This window comes from Nicotiana tabacum, chromosome 13 (genome assembly GCF_000715075.1).
Source record: "Nicotiana tabacum cultivar K326 chromosome 13, ASM71507v2, whole genome shotgun sequence".
Lineage (NCBI taxonomy): Eukaryota > Viridiplantae > Streptophyta > Magnoliopsida > Solanales > Solanaceae > Nicotiana > Nicotiana tabacum.
In genome coordinates this window covers 27,850,418-27,873,579 of record NC_134092.1, presented here as the reverse complement: position 1 = coordinate 27,873,579, position 23,162 = coordinate 27,850,418, and the positions used below count along the sequence as shown (strand labels likewise).

General features: G+C 39.9%; 1 protein-coding gene and 1 long non-coding RNA gene across 2 annotated transcripts; one reads left to right on the top strand and one right to left on the bottom strand.

The window, feature by feature from the left end:
* Positions 1–1,495: 1,495 nt before the first annotated feature.
* On the bottom strand, positions 1,496–3,675 carry LOC107828641 (uncharacterized). The gene is made up of 2 exons (XR_001657765.2): positions 3,138–3,675; positions 1,496–1,701 (listed from the first exon to the last, which is right to left on the bottom strand). It is a non-coding gene; the product is annotated as an uncharacterized LOC107828641 (long non-coding RNA).
* Positions 3,676–19,152: 15,477 nt separating this feature from the next.
* Positions 19,153–21,433, top strand: LOC107828640 (chlorophyll a-b binding protein 6A, chloroplastic). The gene is made up of 4 exons (XM_016655991.2): positions 19,153–19,434; positions 20,017–20,119; positions 20,496–20,784; positions 21,191–21,433. Exons 1-4 carry the CDS (start codon positions 19,241–19,243, stop codon positions 21,340–21,342), a joined length of 738 nt encoding a protein of 245 aa, XP_016511477.1. The 5' UTR covers positions 19,153–19,240; the 3' UTR covers positions 21,343–21,433.
* The last annotated feature ends 1,729 nt before the right edge of the window (positions 21,434–23,162 follow it).

The following is a 23,162-nucleotide window of genomic DNA, read 5'->3' as shown; positions in this document are numbered from 1 at the left end:
CCTGTCCTAGATGGACCCAACCCTTGTGTTGAGTCCCCAAAGTCAAATGCATGTGATGCAAACAAGCGTACCTACTAGGGATCCAGCATGAGGCTTTGTTCTTCTAAGTTTAAACCTTAAGGTGTGGAGTTCTAGACCTGGCTTACCCGAGTGGACAACTCGAGCCGGGAGGGGGGGCAACGTACCGGGAACCAAAAGGTCATTCGACTTTGTAACTTATCTAATCCTCGTTCTAAAATTAGGGGTATGAAACTCTAATAGAAAAGAAGCCATGCCAGCGTGCGCTTCCTGGAAGATATAGAAGACTCAGATAGAAGGAGGGTATTGTAACAGTTTATATACAATTCACGGTAATATTAAAGAGGTAAAGAGCGACATTTAGCACATTAGGCCCAAACACGTAAAATCAGATAATATACAAAATCCATGTATAGAAGTCATCTAAGATCGAATTCTGAACCCTGAACCAGAAGTTCTGGGTTCGTTTCCCTAGCAGAGTTGCCAGAGCTGTCACACTTCCTTTTTGCGGGGAAACGGAGTTTTCAAATTTAAGTAACATTATTGAAATGGGATTATTTATTTTCATTTTTAAGAGTCGCCCCTTGGAATAATCATTTACGACGTCCCAAGACGCCATTTATTTTAAATCCCAAATCAAGAAAAGTTTGACTCTATTTATGGTCCGCGGACACAGAAGACCGGGTAAGGAATCCTATTAATCCGGGAGAAGGTGTGAGGCACTCCCGAATTCTGTGGTTTTAGCACGGTCGCTTTACAATTACACCTGGCCTCATTGTCTGACTATTATATGTTTTAAACCTATTGTGCGTTATTACCCTTTTACCGCTTTTAACTAATATTGTGGCCATTTTAAGTACTTATAAAATTTATTTGAACAAGTTATGATGTCGTACACTTATCATTTTATACACATCGCAAATCGCGCCGCGTGAAATACACCCGCGATTTACGGCATGTTTACTTATTATTATTTTAAAGTTGTAAGGTCAAGTCACGTGAACGTGCACTTGAATTTGGGATTATGTGTCACAATTATGCCACGAGAACCGTACCTATAACTATGACGAATTATTAGTTAAAGCATGCCTAAAGCAACTACGAGTATTCCAAGATGTTTATTTTCTAAGATTTGGGATTATTGGAAAGGTCAAAGGGTTATGAAATTCATTCGTGGGTAGGTAAAGCTTATTGAAGCTAATTGCTAGATATACACAAGAGTAACCCATTTAAAAAGGACAATATTAACTTAACGGTTTTTGTTTACATTTTTTGTTGTTGAGAGCATTTGAATAACTGGTTGTTTAGTGAACCAGCAACCCCTTACACCGCTTGAAAAGTCACTGGGCATGATAAATATAGGATTTAAATGACCCCAAACGAGTATACAAGTCCAATTTCAACTACACTAAACTGAATTCACTTTTAGAGACCCAGATAAATCTAGGGTTCTAGAGTAAGCCCAACAGTGCCAAAATTCGGCCAACAATACTAAGCAAAAATATTTTATGATCAAACAGCTTTGTCTCATACATAATCAAAGAGATCTGAGAATTGATATCATAAATTACAAGATATGCTAATCTAAAACAAAACAAACTACTTTCATGCTTCCGTTACATATTCTCCACAAAAGAAACTTCTCCAAGCTATGGTTTTCACTCATTCAAATGGCATCTCATTCTACCAAAAATAATCATTGGATTATTCTAGCAAATCAGAATTCTATGCATATTACTCCAAACGAACAAAGCCACCAAAAATCGAAGTCCAACAGTTAAATTTAGAGATTTGGCACATGTCATCAGTTATGCTTCAAATTAATAACACTTGATGTTCAATGGTTGTTCATACAAATCAAAGAACTAATCTCATGATCACTTTTATTGTTGTTGTTTAAATCATAGTTGATTTTAGGCATTAGCTAAATCAAAGCATTTCAACATCAATTTCGAGTAAACTTCACGAAATAACTATGAGATCAAATTACATTACATAATCACCACATTTCAACTGAGTTTACAAGCATCCTATTTGTGCCAAAAGCCTGATCGAGAATAACAAATTCAAACAGGTAGCAGTAGGTAAAACTGGACAACAAAATAACCAAAATTTTATTTTTTGAATTGAATAGAAAGTATAAATTTAAGACGTGTACCTAGCTGTTTAGGAATTGATTAGAAATTGTCAAATAAAGGCTGGATGATAGAAGGTTGGAGCTCAGCAAGGTAGATACAGCAGAATCAAGCAGCGAACAACAACAATGTTTAAAATACAACAATGTTTAGAACCCAGGGAGATAGAAACAAACAACAACAGCTTCGAACAGTACATAAATCTCTTTTCTATCCAATGTTCTTTTGCTTTATCTTCTTCTTCTTTTTTTTTGAAATTTTTGTATTCTAGATCTGAAATTCAGATTTGAATTCAGAGAGTTGCTTCCTTTTTGCTCTTGTAAGAGTGAGGTGTGCGCGAGTCTAGAGGAATGAGAGTAGATGAGAATATGAGTAACTGGTGTGTGTGTCTATATGAGTGAGTGTGAGAGTCAGAAATGCAGAGATTCCTTTTCAGTTAATTTCTTTCTTTTGCCTCCCTTTTCCATTTCTATTTTACTCTTTAGTCCCTAATACCTGGTCATTTCTTTTATTTCCTTGCAAGTTAGTCCCTCCTAGAAGCTTCCTAAATAACTAACTAAGATTCCTTATGTTTTGCTTTCACAATTGCCCCCTAAATTCTCTATTTTTACCCTTTTCTTTTATTTTACTTCTTTTAACTCTTTTAATATACCTATCAGAACTCATAATATGGGCCTGGGTCGAACAAGTTCAGGTACACTGCCTAGGCTCAATTTTACTAACTCTATCAATAACCTAATTAAACTAGCCTAAATTAACTAAAACCTGATAAAACAAAGTAAAACAATAATTCACCTAAATGAAATTGTAATTTCATGATTTAACACTAACAATAATTAACACTTAAAGAGGACATGTGAATCTGACTAATTGATGATTAATGCAAACTAAAGTCATCAGATTTGATAGAATCATAGCATGGGACAAAGAAAATATGATAATCGAAGAAACAAAACTGTAAACAAAAGAAACATAGAAATATACCTATTTGAGCTAAATGGGACGCCAAAAGAAAGTTTCGGCAAGTCGGAGAAGTTGTTACACAAGCACTAGCCGGAGTTTCCTCATACAGTTAGTGTTATATGTGACAATTTCTCTTGCAAGGCCAGGGAAACAGAATGGAATCGCTTGAAGAAGATGCTGGCCAGTCAACGGATTTTGACCGAATTCCGGCGGCCATGAAACGATGCGAAACTAACTTTAATCGAAAAGTCTCACGAAACTAGTTGATTGATATAAGCAACATCGTCGTAGGAGCCCTGGTGTGGTTGATCATTAAAAAGGAGGGAAAATCTAGGGCTTTAGTTTGTTGATCTACAAATCGAGAAACTCTAGAGAGTTTTGAGGGGAATGGAGAAGATATATGAGATGACAAGAATATGGTGGTTGTCTGGTGAAAATGTGGAGGTGATTGGAGACAGGCCGTTGCCGTGGGCGATTTCCGGCGGCGGCATAGGGAGGAGGTTAAGAGAGGGTGAAGAATGGGTCTGTCAGGTCGTTTGGGGGTAGGGGCTAGTTCCGAAATTTATAAGGGGGGTATTATTAGTTCCCAACAGTTGGATGAATCTTTATGAACAACGGATATCAACTAGGTCAAAACGGGGTCGTTTGGTCTTTGAAAGGGCTGGACCATATATGAGGCCTGGGTTGGGGCGAATTGGACGTGTCTTTGATGCAAAACTGGGCCGTCCAAATGCTTGGCCCAGGTCCTATTTTAAGCTTAGCAGCTCCTTTCTTCTTTGGCTTTGATTTTCAAAAGTAGCCACTTAATTCTAATTAAACCTATTTTGCAGAACTGACCTACTAGGCTAATTGGGGCTTAAAAAACTAGCTAGCTAAGTAAACTTAAAAATGCATAAAATGATTTTTTATTTTTATATTTTTTTTAGAAAAGCAATTAAAATGTCCCTAAACTCAAAAATATCAATTAAAAAGCCTACAATGCCAAAAAATAGAGAATTAAATACTTTTGATGATATTTTAATGAATAAAAGTACTCCTAAATGTGCACAAATGCAAAGAAATGCAAACAAACAAATAAAGAAGAATTCCTAAAATTATATAAAATATCAAAAGACAATTAAAAAGATTATTTTGGGGATTTTTAGAAATAATCTTATGTATATGGCAAATATTGCGTGATCACAACGGTATGACCTGATCCCCTTCGCCGAAGTACCTAGAAAGCTTAAAGTTTCATTCTAAGTTCAATCGTATGAGTTCAAAAGATACATAGTACCCCAATCGTTGTTCGAGTGAAGTGTGATGGAATGTAATTGTCACGACCCAAACTCGCTCCATATAACATCGTGACGGCACCTAGTCTCTACGACTAGGTAAGCCTAACAAATTACGAAAAATAACAAAACAAAAGTAAAACTTGGCAACTAACAGCAGTGGACAGTTGGATAACTAGTAACAATGTCACTCGGCATGTACAATAAACAATACTATATAAATACACAGTCTTCCCAAAATCCGGAACATCATGAGTCACAAGTTACAGAAGGAAACTAGTATCTCTATACAATAGAGTCTAATAAAAGAAGTACGGAAGGTAAATGACATACGAGAGAATAGAGGGGGACTTCGGGGTCAGCGGACGCAGCAGATGTACCTTGAAGTCTCCATATAACAGCAAGCACTCTCAACTAATAGTGGGGCTGATAAGAAGTACCTGGATCTGCACACAAAACATGTACAGAAGAGTAGCATGAATACACCACAATGGTACCCAGTACGTGCCAAGCCTAACCTCGGTCGAGTAGTGACGAGGTCAGGTCAGATCCACTGGTAAATAATAAGAGACTGGAATTTAACAAAAGGAAACATAGCAAGGCAACAGTACAACACGCAGGGGTAAACAGCAGGAGATATCCCGAGATACTGTCTCGTAGTCCCAAAAGTAAATGTGCAGGGAGAACTCTCATAGTCCCACAGACCAAGCTTGACCAAACCGCACCTGCGCTCCTCCTTCCGCACTTGCAAGTCCGCACCTGCGGTCTCCCCACCGCAGGTGCGAAAACACCAGAAACCAGAAAACTTCAGCAAAATTTCATAAGTACAAATTCAATCCGTAAAGCATCTGAAACACACCCGAGCCCCCCGGGACCTCAACCAAATATACCAACAAGTCCTAAAACACCATACGAACTTAGTCGAGCCCTCAAATCACATCAAACAACGCTAAAAACATGAATCACCCTCCGATTCAAACTTAATGAACTTGAACCTTTAAATTTCTACAATCGATGCCGAAACCTATCAAATCACGTTCGATTGACCTCAAATTTTGTGCACAAGTCATAATAGACATTACGGACCTACTCCAACTTCTGAAATCGGAATCTGACCCTGATATCAAAAAGTCCACTACCGGTCAAAATCTCCAAAAATTCGATTTTCGCCAATCCAAGCCTAAATCAGCTATAGACCGCCAAAACACAATCCGAACACGCCCCTAAGCCCAAAATCACCCAACGGAGTTAACGGAACCAACAAAACTCCATTTCGGAGTCGTCTTCACAGAGTTCTGACTACGGTAAAAAATCCTAAGACTTAAGCTTCCCTTTAGGGACTAAGTGTCCCAATTCACTACGAAACCACAACAACAACCTCCCGGCCAGTCACATAAGTAGAAAAAGATATGGGAAAAGTAGTAAATAGGGGATCGAGGCTATAACTCTCAAAACGACCGGCCGGGCCGTTACATCCTCCCCCTCTTAAAATAATCGTTCGTCCTCGAACGAGTATAGAGACATACCTGAAGTGGTGAAAAGGTGAGGATAACGGTTGTGCATATCATGCTCGGTCTCCCAAGTCGCCTCCTCGACCGGCTAACCCCTCCATTGAAACTTTACGGAAGCAATGTTCTTTGACCTCAGATTTCGCACATGCCTGTCCAAAATAGCCACCGGCTCCTCAACATAAGATAAATCCTTGTCCAACTGGACTGAGCTAAAATCCAACACATGAGACGGATCATCGTGATACTTCCGGAGCATAGAAACATGGAATACTGGGTGAACCCCTGCTAGACTGGGAGGCAAGGCAAGCTCATAAGCAACCTCCCCAACACACCGCAACACCTCGAATGAGCCGATAAACCTGGGCTCAGCTTGCCCTTCTTTTCGAACCTCAAAACACCCTTCATGGGTGACGCCCTTCAGCTTGCCCTTCTTTCCGATCTGCATAACTCTTCTGTCTGGACTTAGCTGTGCGAAATCGATCCTCAATCACCTTCACCTTATCTAGGGCATCCTGAACCAAGTCTGTACCCAATAATCTAACCTCACCCGGCTCGAACCAACCCACTGAAGACCGACACCGCCTACCATACAAAGCCACATATGGTGCCATCTGCATAACTCTTCTGTCTGGACTTGGCTGTGCGAAATCGATCCTCTATCACCTTCACCTTATCCAGGGCATCCTGAACCAAGTCTGTACCCAATAATCTAACCTCACCCAGCTTCTAACCAACCCACTGAAGACCGACATCGCCTACCATACAAGCCACATATGTCAGCCTATCCACAATAACCCAAACTACATCAAACCTCCGCTGAGTCCGTAGGAGTCCAACAACGAAATCCATAGTGATCTGCTCCCATTTCCACTCTGGAATCTCTAAATTTTGAAGCAACCCACCTGGCCGCTGATGCTCAAACTTCACCTGCTGGCAATTTAAACACCGAGCTACATACTCCGCTATGTCCTTTTTCATCTTCTTCTACCAGTAATGTTGCCTCAAGTCCTGGTACATCTTTGCGGCACCCGGATGAATGGAGTACCGCAAACTGTAGCCTTCTGGAGAAGCAACTCACGCAAACCGTCCACATTAGGCACACATAGCCTGCCCTGCATCCTCAATGCACCATCATCCCCAATAGTGACCTCCTTAGCATCACTGTGCTGGACCGTGTCCTTAAGGACAAGAAGATGGGGGTCATCATACTAACGCTCCCTGATACGATCATAAAGAGAAGACCGAGAGACCACACAAGCCAATACTCGACTCGGCTCAGAAATATCCAATCTCACAAACTGGCTGGCTAAGGCCTGAACATCCAACGCCAATGGCCTCTCTACTGCTGGTAGATATGCTAAACTACCCCAAACACTCTGTTCGGTGACTTAAGGCATAGGCCACCATATTGGCCTTCCCGGAATGGTACAAAATGGTGATATCATAATCCTTAAGCAGCTCCAACCACCTCCGCTAACGCAAGTTAAGATCCTTCTGTTTGAACAGATGCTGCAAACTCCTGTAATCGGTGTAAATCTCACAAGGGACACCATACAAATAGTGCCGCCAAATCTTCAAGGCATGAACAATAGTTGCTAACTCAAGGTCATGGATATGGTAGTTCTTTTCATGCACCTTCAGCTATTTGGACGCGTAGGAAATCACCCTAACATCCTGCATCAACACCACACTGAGACCAATCCGCGATGTATCATAATATACAGTATAAGACCCCGAACCTGTGGGTAATACCAATACTGGGGCTGTAGTCAAAGCTATCTTGAGCTTCTGAAATCTCTCCTCACACTCCTTTGTCCACCTGAACGGAGCACCCTTCTGGGTCAGCCTAGTCATAGGTGCTGCAATAGATGAGAAACCCTCTACAAAACGACGATAATACCCCGCCAAACCAAGAAAACTTCGGATCTCCTTAGCTGATGACGGTCTAGGCCAACTTTGCACTGCTTCCACCTTCTTCGAATTCACCTGGATCCCATCACTCGATATTACATGACCCAAGAATGCCACTGAGTCTAGCCAAAACTCACACTTTGAAAATTTTGCATATAACTTCTTTTCTCTCAAGGTCTGAAGCACAGTCATCAGGTGCTGCTCATGATCCTCCCGAGTCCGGGAGTACACTAGAATGTTGTCAATAAACACGATGATTAAAGAGTCAAGATAGGGCCGGAACACATTGTGCATGAAGTGCATAAAAGCTGATGGGGCATTGGTCAGCCCAAAAGACATCACAAGGAACTCGTAGTGACCATACCAAGTCCTGAAAGCAGTTTTCGGGATATCTGGCCCTCGAATCTTCAGTTGATGATAGCCTGAGCGCAAGTCAATCTTGGAAAACACTCTAGCACCCTGTAACTAATCAAATAAGTCATCAATACGAGGCAATGAATACCTGTTCTTCATTGTAACTTTGTTCAGCTGGTGATAATCAATGCACATACGCATAGAACCATCCTTCTTCTTCATAAACAAGACAGAAGCACCCCAAGGTGACACACTGGGCCGAATGAAGCCCTTATCAAGCAAATCTTGTAACTGCTCCTTCAACTCAGGAGGATCCATACGATACGGAGGAATAGATATGGGCCGAGTGCCCAGCAACAAATCAATGCCAAAATCAATATCTCTGTCAGGCGGCAAGCCCGGAAGATCAACTGGAAACACATCTGGAAAGTCCCTCACTACTGGGACTGACTCAACTGTAGGGGTATCAATACTAACATCTCTCACATAAGCTAGATACGCATCACACCCCTTCTCAACCGTTCGTTGAGCTTTAAGAAATGAAATAACTCTGCTGGGAGTATACTATAAGGTACCTCTCCACTCTAATTATGGTAGACCTGGCATAGCCAGCGTCACGGTCTTAGCATGACAATCAAGAATAGCATAATGAGGCGACAACCAGTCCATGCCCAAGATAACATCAAAGTCTACTGTACTGAGCAATAATACATCGGCTCTGGTCTCAAAACCACTAAGAGAAATCAAACACGACCGATACACGCAGTCCACAACAAGAGAATCTCCCATAGGAGTAGACACATAAACAGGGAAACTCAAGGAATCTTGAGATACGCCCAAATACGGGGCAAACTAAGAGGACACATAGGAATATCTAGAGCCTGGATCAAATAAGACCGACGCGTCTCCATGACAGATCGGAACAATACCTGTAATAACAGAGTCAGAAGCAACTGCCTCTGTACGAGTCGGAAGAGCATAATATCTGGCCTGGCCTCCTCCTCTAGGGCAACCTCGACCTCCCTGACCTCCCCGACCTCTACCTCGAGCTGGCTAAGCAGGTGGGGCGATAGCTAGTGCTGGAATCATAGCTTGAGGACCCAGTGGAGAATATGGTGTCTGAGAAGTCTGTGGAGGTGCACCCCTCCTAAGTCTGGGGCAATCCCTCACCAGATGGCGAGTGTTGCCACACTCAAAACAAGCTCTCAGAGAGCGTGGCTGCTATGACTGGCTCGGGCCAGGTCTGTTGGACTGACCGCTAAAAGCACCCAGTGCAGGAGGTGAACTAGATACTAGCGGTGCATAATAAGGCTCCTGGGGCCTCGATGGGGCCGGAATACCACTGGCGGCTGGAAGTGCTGAATGGACGGGGCGACTCCCATAGCCCCTACCATGGCAAACTGCAGCTGGGGCACGAGTACCACTGTAAGTGCCAGACTCTCGAGACCTCTTGGCCTCCCTCTCCTCTCTATCCCGAGCAAGCATGCCCTCCAATCTCCTAGCAATACTCACAACCTGCTGGTAGGAAATATCCATCTCCAGCTCCCTGACCATACTAATCCTAATACTAGGGTGGAGTCCCTCAATAAACCGATGAACCCTCTCTCGAACTGTGGTAACCAAGGCTGGTGCATGTCAGTTCAAATCACTGAAACGAACTGCATACTCTGACACAGTCATAGCACCTTGGCGCAGCTGCTCAAACTCTGCGCGCCATGCGTCCCTGAGGCTCTGAGGGACATACTCTCTCAAAATTATGTTCGAGAACTAAGTCCATGTAAGTGAAGCTGCCTCATCCGGACTACTCAACTTATAAGCACGCCACCACTGATATGCTTCTCCTCTAAGCTAGAATATAGTAAAGAAAACCCCACTCGACTCCGCTACACCCATAGTGCAGAGAATACGGTGACACTCCTCCAGAAAACCCTGGGCATCCTCTGACGCCAATCCACTGAAGGTGGGAGGGTGGTACTTCTTGTACCTCTCAAGTCTGAGCTGCTCTGCCTAAAAAATTGTTGTCCTAGTCTCGTGCTGAACCGGAGCTACCGGCTGTATAGGGATGAACTTTGGGGCCTGGTATACCTGAACTCACTGCTCTGGGGTACCGGCGATGGGAGTCTGTGCTCCTCTCCCAGCCTGAGATGTGGCAGGAGCAAGTGGAATCAATCCAGCCTTAGCTAAGGTGTTGAACATGCTCAAAAACTGGGCTAAAGTCTCCTGGAGGGCTGGTGCAGCAACAGGTACCTCAGGTGCCTGCCCTCCAGCTGGAGCTACTGGGGGCTCCTCTGTAATAGTGCGGGCGGGTGCTCTGGCTACACCGCGTGGACGTCCTCGGCCTCTACCCCGGCCCCGGATTCTCACGGCTCTAGCAGGGGGCACGGGTTCCTGGGTATCAGATCCGCATGTACGTGTCCTCACCATCTGTGAGAGAATAAAATATAGAAGTTTAGAATTTTGAAGTCAACAATTTCGCACTACAAGGAATCAAAGAAGTGTAATTTTTCCTAACAGTTCCATAGTCTCCCGAAGATAAGTACAGACGTATCTGTACCGATCTGCGAGACTCTAATAAACCGGCTTGTGACTCACGATACCTATGAACCTAGAGCTCTGATACTAACTTGTCACAACCCAAACTCCCTCCATATAATGTCTTGACAGCACCTAGTCTCTATGACTAGGTAAGCCTAACAAATTGCGGAAAATAACAAAACAAAAGTAAAACTTGGCAACTAACAACAGTGGACAGTTGGATAACTAGTAACAATGTCGCTCGATATGTACAATAACCAATACTCTATAAATACACAGTCTTCCCAAAATCCGGAACATCATGAGTCACAAGCTACAGAAGGAAACTAGTATCTCTATACACCAGAATCTAACAAAAGAAGTACAAAAAGGTAAATGACATAGGATAGAATAGAGGGGGACTCTGGGGTCTGCGGACGCGACAGATGTACCTTGAAGTCTCCTTACAACAGCAAGCACTCTCAGCTAATAGCGATGCTGATAAGAAGTACCTGGATCTGTACACAAAATATGTGCAGAAGAGTAGCATGAGTACACCACAATGGTACCCAATAATTGCCAAGCCTAACCTCGGTCGAGTAGTGATGAGGTCAGGTCAGGCTCACTGGTAAATAATAAATAAGGCAGGAGAATATACAGTATAATAAGAGACTGGAATTTAACAAAAGGAAATACAGCAAGGCAACAGTACATCACGCAGGGGTAAACAGCAGGGGATCTCCCGAGATACTGTCTCGTAGTCCCAAAAGTAAATGTACAGGGAGAACTCCCGAAGAACCGTCTCATAGTCTCAAAAGTAAATGTGCAGGGAGAACAACCGAGGAACCGCCTCGTAGTCTCAAAAGTAAATATGAAGGAAGAACTCCCGAGGAAACACCTCGTAGTTTCAAAAGTAAACACACAGCTCAAACCGATAAATACAACAGCTAACAGCAAGATTTTTACAGTTATACTGATAAAGAACAAGGAAAAGCAGGAATCAACTAGGCATGTTTCACAGAGTTCAAATAAGCAGTTAAAGCACGTAGACATGTGATATTAGACTAAACAGGATAACTACACATATTGGAATAGTTCAATTAAGAATGAAAAACAGACTAATACTCATTTAAACAGTATAACTTAAATTAAAAGAAAAACAGATTGATACTCAGTAAAAATTGGGTTTTATAACAAATAGCCCGTGTACATACTCGTCACCTCACGTACACGGCGCTCGCATATGACAACAGTAACAAATCCTAAGGGGATTTCCCCCACACAAGGTTAGGAAAGCCACTTACCTCGAACCAAGCTCAATTAATCGGTAATAATGCCTTTTCCACGAATATCCGACTCCGAATGGCCCAAATCTAGCCAAAATCAATTGCATACCATAAATACACTACAAGAAACTAATCTAATTACTGAAATCAAAGCTAAAGCAAGAAAGTAGAAAATCGCCCCAAAATGTCAACCCGGGCCCACGTCTCGGAATCGGGTAAAAGTCACAAAATATGAACACCCTAAATCTGAAATTAAAAGATAAAATTAGTGATAGATTAGTGGAATATAACCATAAATGGGTTAAGAATTGTTACCCAAAAGCTTCCTCTAAAAATCTCCCAAATTATCGCCTCAATCTGAGCTCTCAAAGACCTAAAATGAAAATGAGATCAAACCCTCGAAATTGATCTTTTCTACCCACCAATTCCGCATTTGCGGACCACCAGTCGCACCTGTGGAAATTCCCTCGCAGGTGCGAAAATGAATTAAGGGGGCGAGGTCCGCATCTGCGAGCAAGGGGCCACATCTACGCGCCCGCTCCAGCGGATATCTTCCACTTCTGCGATCCACAAGCTCCAGGCCAGTCCGCTTCTGCGCTCCATCTTCCGCAGATGCGGCTCCACTTCTGCGGGCTAATCTCGTACCTGCGCCCACAGACCAAGCTTGACCAAACCGCACCTACGCTCCTCCTTCCGCACGTGCGAGTTCGCACCTGCGGTCTCCCCACCGCAGGTGCGAAAACACTAGAAACCAGAAAACTTTAGCAAATTTGCATAAGTCCAAATTCAATCCGTAAAGCATCTGAAACACACCCGAGGCCCCCGGGACCTCAACCAAATATACCAATAAGTTCTAAAATACCATACGAACTTAGTCGAGCCCTCAAATCACATCAAACAACGCAAAAAACACGAATCACCATCTGATTCTAACTTAATAAACTTGAAACTTTAAATTTCTACAACTGATGTTGAAACCTATCAAATTATGTCAGATTCACCTCAAATTTTGCACACAAGCAATAATAGACATTATGGACCTACTCCAACTTCCGGAATCGGAATCTGACCCCGATATCAAAAAGTCCATTATCGGTCAAAATCTCTAAAAATTCGATTTTCGCTAATTCAAGCCTAAATCAGGTACAGACCTCCAAAACACAATCTGGACACGCCCCTAAGCCCATAATCACCCAACTGAGCTAACGGAACCAACAAAACTCCATTTCGGAGTCGTCTTTACACAGTTTCGACTATTATCAAAAATCCTAAGACTTAAGGTTCCGTTTAGGGACAAAGTGTCCCAATTCACTCCGAAATCACAACAACAACCTCCCGGCAAGTCACATAAGCATAAAAAGATACGGGGAAAGCAATAAATAGGGGATCTTGGCTATAACTCTCAAAACGACTGGCCGGGTCATTACAGTAATCCATTCAATCAACTCTTGAAAATCAAGGTGAAACACCATTCTTCTATTGAACTTTGGATCCCATTTGATTTGAAGGAGGCAAGCCTCTATGGTAAATTGGTATCTTCAATGGGTTGATTATAGCCTTCTAGGAGGCCCAAGTATTGGCATTGAAGTTCGGTGATTCGTTATATTTTCATGTTCGCCAAACCTTCAAGTTTGTTGGTCTTCAAATCTGCTCTCTGCCCTAAGAAAAAAGGGAAAGGAAAAGAGGCATTAAAAAGGGAACACAACTATAAGAAGGAAAATTGTCTGGTACGGTGTTTCAAATTCAGTAAGACTTGGACCCAATATATTTGGTGAGAATAAAGCTCTTGAATTCCAATTTCTAGAAAGTAAAGTCTCGTGATCTCGAGGCTTCCATACTAAAGACATAAAAGTTTTGGCGAAGTCGCGCTAATTTGAAACTGCCGGTATATTAGAATCTAAAGTTGATTTCGAACTATTATCTGAAACTATCCTTGAGGTATTTTGGATATGTTTTAGATTTTGAAGTTTAGCTTTCAAGAAATTGAACGGTTCGTGATTTCGATATTCCTACATCAAGATATAATTTTCTTGGTAAAGCCTTGCAACTCTAAAACTATCAACACGTCTGAATTTAAGGTTGATTTTGAAGGTGTTCAATTTTATTTTTTAGATATTTTTTAGATATTGAAGTCTAATTTTGGAAAATCAAAAGGTTTGATATTTGGATTTTCCCACAGCAAGATATGAACCTTTTACTACAAGCGCGTAAAGCTGATAAATATAAATGCGACTAAAGATGATAAATATGAATGTGAATAAGAGAAGCAGTCTTATTTATGATGGAATTAATATCCACTAGGTCAATCTAGCAAAAAGAAATGGGAGATAATGCTAATAGTCTAATCTAAACAGAATTTGTACTTGATTAATTCTTGACAGCTAGCCTCCAGGTTCTTCTTCTTCTCCTCCAGATTGGCCGAATCATCAACAGTCAGCAAGTTTATGTTGTCATATGAAGAGGTCTAAGTCTCGGCAACTGAAACTTTTCCTTGAATATCTTCAACCTCATTTTGAGTTGATTATATAACACCTCTGATATTCTACTTCTCTTGTTGTAATGTATGTAACCTCTTCACAACTCTTGTCACGACCCAAATCCGTAATAGGTCGAGACTACACCTATCGTCGCCGTTAGACAAGCCCACAAGTGAAACTACTATTTATTTACCCCCTTTTTTAAACATATTTTTAATTAAACTAGATTCCATGCAACTGTGTCAAGTCATTTTAAACAGAATACTAACATAATGAGTACATACACTGCGGTGATAGAAATAACGAGTACAGCAGTACATAAATGCTATAAATTCCTAAAACCTGGCGTCACAAGTACATGATCAAATCTAGAGATTATACAACACTACTAAAACTACTTTCCGAAAGTGATAGACATGAATAGTAAATAAGATAGAAGGAGACTTCGGTGTTGCGGATCGTAGAAAGGCAAGAAGCTCACCACTAAGTCTCCGTAGATGATCGGCTACGCGCCCGCGTGACCACTGGTAGAACCTGTCTCAGTACCTGCACATCAGTGCAGAAGTGTAGCGTGAGTACGAAAAATAACGTGTACGCAGTAAGTATCTAGTCTAACCTTGAAGAAGTAGTGACGAGGGGTCGACTTGACACTTACTAGAGGTCAACAATAATAATATAAGTGCATAAAGTAGACATGGTGAGTATACAACAAGTATCAATGAAACAAATAAGAGCAACCACAATAAATAAAATCAGGAGTCTGTATCACATTCCCAACATAACATAACTGACTGTGGGGGCACTAACTCAATTAAACCCAAACCAGAGCCCGTTTCGATATTAAGCACGAAGTTGCAGAGGCGAACGGCCCGATCCCATAAGAATAGTGGTACTCAGTATTATCGAGATGAATGGCCCGATCCCATAAGAATAGTGTTACCATCAGACTGCCGAGGCGAACAGTCTAATCCCATAAGAGTGGTGTTATCATACTGCCGAGGCAAACGGCCCGATCCCATAAGAGTGGTGCTATCATACTGCTGAGATGAATGACTCGATCCCATTATAGTAGAGAAATTTACCTCGCTCGCAAAAGTACTTGCGAGACGAGAAGACATGGATTTTTAGTAGTTTATCAAGTATTCCCCAGTTTTCTGAAATAAGAAGCTAAGTCAATAATTCCAATTTAAATCCCCAGTCTCAGCTCGAATCAAGATAATTAATACACATGATGGGCATAAACAGTACAATTAAAAGCATAATGTGAATTTAAGTCCACTCGGATATATCATGAAATATAGCTACGTATAGACTCTCGTTACCTCGTGCGTACGTATCTCCCCACACAAGTAGCACATAACAATAATACGCTTACGGGGATAAGTTTTCTCTTACAAGGTTAGGCAAGAGACTTTTCTCGGTTCCAAGTCCTCAATTCGGCTCTCCAACCTCACTAGAACTCTCCAAGCGACGCCGAGAACTCCAAATTAGCTATTAGAGTAATTTTTCAACCCAAATTGGAAGATTTCTAAAATTCACTCCGAGACCACGTGCTCGGATTCCGAAATATTTTGAAGATAAATGTTACACATGAACTCCCGAACTCAAATATATAATTTTCTCCCATTTCCATCACCAAATTCGTGATAAAATCCCAAATTTACCAAAATCCTAGGTTCTTCCCAAATCCCACAAGTTTTCATAATTTTCCATTGTTTATTCTACCTAAAATCTGCATAATTAACTTGAAAATAGGTGGGAGTTACTTACCTTACGATGTTAGGTGAGAAACCCCCCCCCCCCCCAAAAAAAAAATTGCTCTCAAAATCGCCCAAGGCCAAATGAAATGTGAGGAAAAATGGCCTAAAGCCTCGGATTAAAATACCTCATTGCCCAGTGATTTCCGCTTCTGCGGAAAATCCATCACAGGTACGGTTCTCACCAAGTTTGGCCAACTCTGCTTCTGCGGAAATTGTCCGCATCTAGGCACTCGCGCCTACGGAGAAACTCCTGCACCCTCTAGGCCTTCTTGGCCTAGCCCGCACCTGCGACTGCTTGCCTCGCACCTACGAGCTCGTAGGTGCGGTAGGTACTCCGCTTCTGCGACCACTGGGCAGCCTACTCTAGGCCGCTCCTGCGATCAATGTGCCTCTTCTGCGAGCTCGCACCTGTGGCCAATTCCACGCAGGTGCGAACGCACCAGACCTGAAGCCACCAATAGTCCACCATTATCAAAACCGAGTATGATTCCAATCCGCTTCGCATCCGGGGCCCTCGGGACCCCATCCAATTACACTCACACATCCAACAACATAATACAGACTTGCTCGTACGATTAAAATATCAAATAACATCTAGAACTGCAAATCAGATGCCAAAACGCACGAATTCGTCATGAAACTCAAAAACTTCTAAAAATACTTTCGCGCATCCGATTCATATCAAATCAACTAAGAATGACGCTAAATTTTACATGCAAGTCATAAATTATCATACGGAACTATTCCTAGGCTCAGAATCCCAAACGGACCTCAATAACATGAAAGTCTACTCCAAACCAAACTTCAAGAACTTGAAAAAAAAATCAATGCGCCAACTTTCAATATTAAGCGCTGAAACACTCCTAGGTCATTCGAAACCCGATCAGAACATACGACCAAGTCCAAAATTATCATACGAACCTATTGGGACCATCAATTCTCGGTTCTGAGGTCATTTACTCAAAACATTGACTCAAATCAAACTTAACCATTATTGGCTATTAATAAGGAACTAAGTGTTCTGATTTCAACCCGAACCCTTCCAAACCTAAACCAACCATCCCCGCATGTCATAAAATAGTAAATACACATACAGAGAGTCTTAATTATGGGCTAATATAATTGGATTAATTACTCAAGTCCTAGAGGCCCAGTTTAATGCCACGTGTCAAATGATGTGGCATGCCAAGTCAAATGGAAGAGTGGATATGATCATGCCACGTGTCAAAATGACAAGGCATGCCAAGTCAAATTAAAAGGCCAATGAAATTATATCATGTATATAAGTGACATGTTTGGGCCAATCAAACATGGCATTGTCATGCTTCAATGCGATTGGTCGAAAAGAGTTTGTCTTATCACAACTCTTCTCTTCCACAACTATAAATAGGGTCTTCATAACTCAGAAAAGACAGCAGAAGTTATAACAACAAGAAAGAGAGAGCTCGTGGATCAAACACCACAAATTTCTCTACAAGTTTCAAGCTTCAAGCGATCAAGTTCAAGTTCAAGCTCAAGCTCAAGAACGAAGAACAAATCAAGGTTTAAGGAGTACGAGTTCAAAACAAAGTTCGTGCTGGTTGAATTCAAGATCATCGTTCGTGGCAACAAATATAGATTCAAAAATCAATCTCAAAGGCCTTTGAATTTATTTATTATTTGAAAAAAGAATAAGAGGAATCATAGAGATTGTAATACTCAAATTATTTGAAATAAAATATTACGATTGTTGCAATATTTTTCGATTTCGATTATTTTCTTGACACAAATTTATTGTCTACACTAAGATGGTGCTCCTACAAGGAATCCAACTCGCATTCATTCAGGCCAATGATAGCCTTCAAAAGGAACGCGGAACCACTGGCACCAGAGGCGGGCCTATGTAGTTATTAGAGGGGTCACGAGCACCCGGAGAGTTCGGCAAAATTTTTGTGCATGTGTATGTCTTTAGAAAATAGTGATATATTAATAGTGACACCCTATATACAAAAGCATATTTGGGTTGAATGCAAGAGTGCGCCCGTAGCCTTCTAATCATGGGTCCGCCTCGGACTGGCACCTGCGTTTACTTTGTGAATTTCGGGTGCCACTATTTTTATATAGCTGTTTCCTTATAGATATCTTACATACATAGTTAGAATTTTAGTGAAGCAAGCGGATGGCGTGGCACCCTTACCTCATAAGGTTGGTCCGTCCCTGGCTAGATCCTCAATCAATATTGTCTTCTTCTCCCTTTTACGTACTTAATAAAAATAAGGAAACATTAAGCAATTAAGAGTGTGGTCTAATATCAATGGACTAGGGTTCAAATTGTAGCCAAGAAAGAGTTTTTTCATATACCTAAATCTTGAAGGAAAGAATTATCTCATATTTGTGTTGGTTGAAGATAACAAAATACATAATAATAATAATAATAATAATAATAATAATAATAATAATAATAATAATAATAATAATAAAATAGTTGGCAGTTGCGTATATTAATTTGAACAACACCATTATAGAAAAAGAATAAGGGCGGGCCAACTAAGCATTAGTGGTTAGCAAGTCAGTAGGATTACATCTTGGAAAGTTGGAAATTCCAGTTCTGGTGTTAGAACAGTAAATTGAGAGATCGAGTTTGTTTAGTTGGATAACGAATCAATGATTAATGAATTTGATTGATGTCGCTTAAGTTCTCTCATCATCTCACAATTGAAGAATATGCCAGATTTTTCACGTAGTATTATCTACCAATTTTCCTCATTAGACAATAATCTAACCCATTGTGGAACCCCACGTGTGATATTTTCTCCAACTAGAAAAACCTCCTCCACAAAATCACCATCGCATATCTTCAATATATCCACTTCATCTTCCACGTGGCCCAATTGCAAATCTGAAACCAGTCGCCTTAGCCAGTAACAATCTACATTCAGATTCTCTTATATCCCAAACTCCTTCCTTATACTACCCCCATTATTCCCTCTCTTCATCACCACATTCATTTTCTATTTTCACTACTCATTTTGGAAAGAAAAAAAAAAAGGAAGAAGAGATGGCTTCTAAAGCATTGATGAGCTGCGGAATAGCAGCTGTTTGTCCTTCTGTCCTCTCTTCTTCCAAGTCTAAATTTGCGGTCGCCGTGCCGGTGTCCGCCGGAGCTACCAATGGTACATCTAGGTTCACCATGTCCGCCGAGTGGATGCCCGGCCAGCCCCGCCCTTCCTACCTTGATGGTTCAGCTCCCGGGTAATTTATAACAAAATAATATTTTTATTTTATTTGATGTGATGATATTTGATCTAGCACGAAATTTAAATCGTTAATTTAAATTTATATGTTATGTTAGTCATACCAGACATAAAATATTAAAATAATGGTTGAAAAGTAAGTTTGATAGGTTTTGTCGTATATTTATATTAATTTAAATTCTTGAATATAAAACAACAATAAATACCTAGTCTTATCTCACGCCTGTGATAATATAAAACTAAAATAATGTCAAACATTTTGAAACATACCCAAAAACAAAAAAGTCAGTTTGAATAGAGCTTTCTTTTTCTTTTTTTCCCGAAAAAATGACACTTACTATGTTAACTATAAATAATTTGTAGTATTATTTTTATATGCAAGTTGTATGTAAATTTTGTTTTACGAAGATTATACGAAAGTTTGCATTGATCTCGGGCGTTGAACCGCATTATTGTTTTTCGGGCTGAGGAATATTATATATATATATATATATATATATATATATATTTGAAACTTTCTTACTATCTCTTCTTTTCTTCATTACTGTGAACTTAACTATTGAATTTGGGGCGAATGCAGAGACTTTGGATTTGATCCACTTGGTCTAGGAGAAGTACCATCAAACTTGGAGAGATACAAAGAGTCTGAACTCATTCACTGCAGATGGGCTATGCTTGCTGTCGTAAGTTTTTTTTTTAGTCGCCAATCCCTCTTTTTAGATGCTACTACATTTTAAGAAAAGGTAAACAAATGAACGCAGTAAACTCTCTTTCTTAGAATCATAACTCATAAATCCAAAATTCTGGATCCGCCTCTATTTGTACATTAATATTATATTTCATTTACTCTCTTTGATGAGTTGATCTGTTTATTACCTTAATGATAACTTTTCTTGCGTAGAAAATGATAGTATTCACTAGTCGTGAAGAAACGTTGTTCTTATCGTAATTTTTGATTTTTTAGTGCATGTGAATCAATTTCTCAAGTTAATTAGGACATATTCAAACAAATTCCTTTGAATTCTCTAATGAATCTTTTATTCATAAAAAACTTTGCAGCCAGGAATTCTAGTTCCAGAGGCATTGGGCTTGGGCAACTGGGTCAAGGCCCAAGAATGGGCTGCCATTCCAGGAGGACAAGCTACATATTTGGGCCAGCCCGTTCCATGGGGCACTCTTCCTACAATTTTAGCCATTGAATTTTTAGCCATTGCTTTTGTAGAGCACCAAAGAAGTATGGAGAAGGACCCTGAGAAGAAGAAATACCCTGGTGGGGCTTTTGACCCATTGGGCTACTCTAAAGACCCTAAAAAGTTTGAGGAACTCAAAGTCAAGGAAATCAAAAATGGTATAGAACTTGACTCCACTCCTATTATGCATTTCACATTTTTCTTTGAAGAATTCAAATTATATACACACGGTATAGCTGATTTTTACAATATTAGTATAGTCTAACATATGATAGCAAGCTAATTACTATTTTTATTAGGTTAAAATGATAAGTAGTACTTATTATGGAGATTTGCTTGTAAACTACTTCTATACATTATTGACAGCGAGAAATGATTTTACACTATCAGGCCATGTAAAAGCTAAATGTAGGTAATTATCAATGCAAAGTGAAAATTGTCACCCGAGAAACAAGTTAGGTTACAATATAAGCACTGATAGTGTAAATTTATATGGTATTGATTTAACTTCAACAGGATCGAGGGTCTATTTGCTAACGCTGATTTATATGGTATGCTTGTTAGGTCGGCTTGCGTTGTTGGCATTCGTGGGATTTTGTGTACAACAATCAGCATACCCAGGAACAGGACCATTGGAAAATTTGGCAACTCACTTAGCTGATCCATGGCACAACAACATTGGCGATGTTATTATCCCTAGAGGCATTTTGCCTTGAACTGTGATATACCCAATACCCTACTTTCCCCGTTGTAAAACTAAACTCTACCATGTAACAGATTTGTAATGAAATGGACTTTTTTTGTGTATCTTTTGGTTTATCCTAATCTTTTATTTTCTTTTGCTGCCTAGATGCATAACTCAAGTTCAATTCGTGTTTGGGTCCCTTACATGTAGATCTTTTTAATCAATTGGATAACTACGTCCTCGAGCTAGAGGTTTGAATTTCTTCGCAGTAGTACATACCCTGTTCGTAGCAGTCGCTGGAACTTCAAAGTTGGAAAGGAAAAAAAAATGTAAAATTGGAACGAGGATATCTTTCCAACTGGGCCAGCAATTTATGCCATTTCTTACTTAGAAAATTAGCATAATATAGAATTTCAGTGTACTATAACTACATCTAAAGAAAAGTCTTTCATTTAAAATATCATATTTCTGAGTTTGCCAAATAAATTATGAGCGGCAAAGTTACTAGGGAGGAATACTCCATGTTATATGTTAATATGCCTTAGATGATCCACATCTCAGGGTCCGACACCGATAATAAAGACATTAAACTGTTCATGTGGCTGAGAACCCTAAACCTTACAGTTAAACAACGCAATTATCATCAGTTGTTGAAGTTTGTTTCTTATGTAGTCTTCGTAGTTATATACTAGAAAATTTTAATACTGAAAAAATCAAAATAGAAAATTTTCTTGCACTTAGATCTCCTTTTAGGTTAAGGCGTCTTCATTCTTTGTTATAGATTACGACCAATTAAAATCATATATAGGACAACGTCAAAGAATTTTACTCAACCTAAATTGAGCCCCAACCCATTCCACCAATATAATTGTATATTCTAGCAGCCTTCCCTTAACTCTTTTCATGGAAGAAAGGTCCCTTGCACCTACATCTCTAACTATCACATGTAGAATTTCATCTTTGATGCAGCTCTTATCAAAGTTTTTATCGCTTTCGTTTTGTCTTCTCTAAATAGTAGTCGGGAGTCTTATTTAGGTAAGAACTAAGAAGTATGTAGAGCTTCGGCAGAGGGTTCGATCTGTGTGCTATCAATTAAATATTTATATTTATTAGATTTTTTTATATGTATGCATGATCTGATTGATCGAGCTAAAAACTACGGAACCCATTGCAAAAGGTTAGGTCCGCTTTTGTTCCTTACTTCCTACGGAAAAGGGTCAAAAATGAACTATTTGAAATAGCTCAAAAATGATATTCGTTTGTTTTTTGTACCAAAAATATCCATGTCGTCTATATTTTGGACCACAAATGCCCTTAATCTGTTAGTCTTGCCATTGAAGGTGACATGGCAATTTAACTGGGCTAGATTTACATACATGGCCATCCACCTAAGTAATCTAACATGGCAAAATTATTTTTTCAGAAAAATTATTTTTCGAAAATTTTTTAAAAATACAAAATCAACACTTATTTTCGAAAAAAAGTATAAAAATTTCCGGAAAAATAATTTTTTCGAAAAAATAGTTTTCCGGAATTCTTTTTACTTTTTTCGGAATAAGTGTTGATTTTGTATTTTAATAAAAAAATTCCGAAATAAATAATTTTTCCGGAAATATTTTCTTTTTTTGAAATAAGTGTTGATTTAGTATTTTAATAAAAATTTCCGAAATAAATAATTTTTCCGAAAATATTTTACTTTTTTCGGAATAAGTGTTGATTTTGTATTTTAAAAAATATTTCCGAAACAACTAATTTTTTTCGAATTTTTTTTACGTTTTTCGGAATAAGTGTTGATTTTGTATTATAATTAAAATTTCCGAAATAAATAAATTTTCAGAATTTTTTACTTTT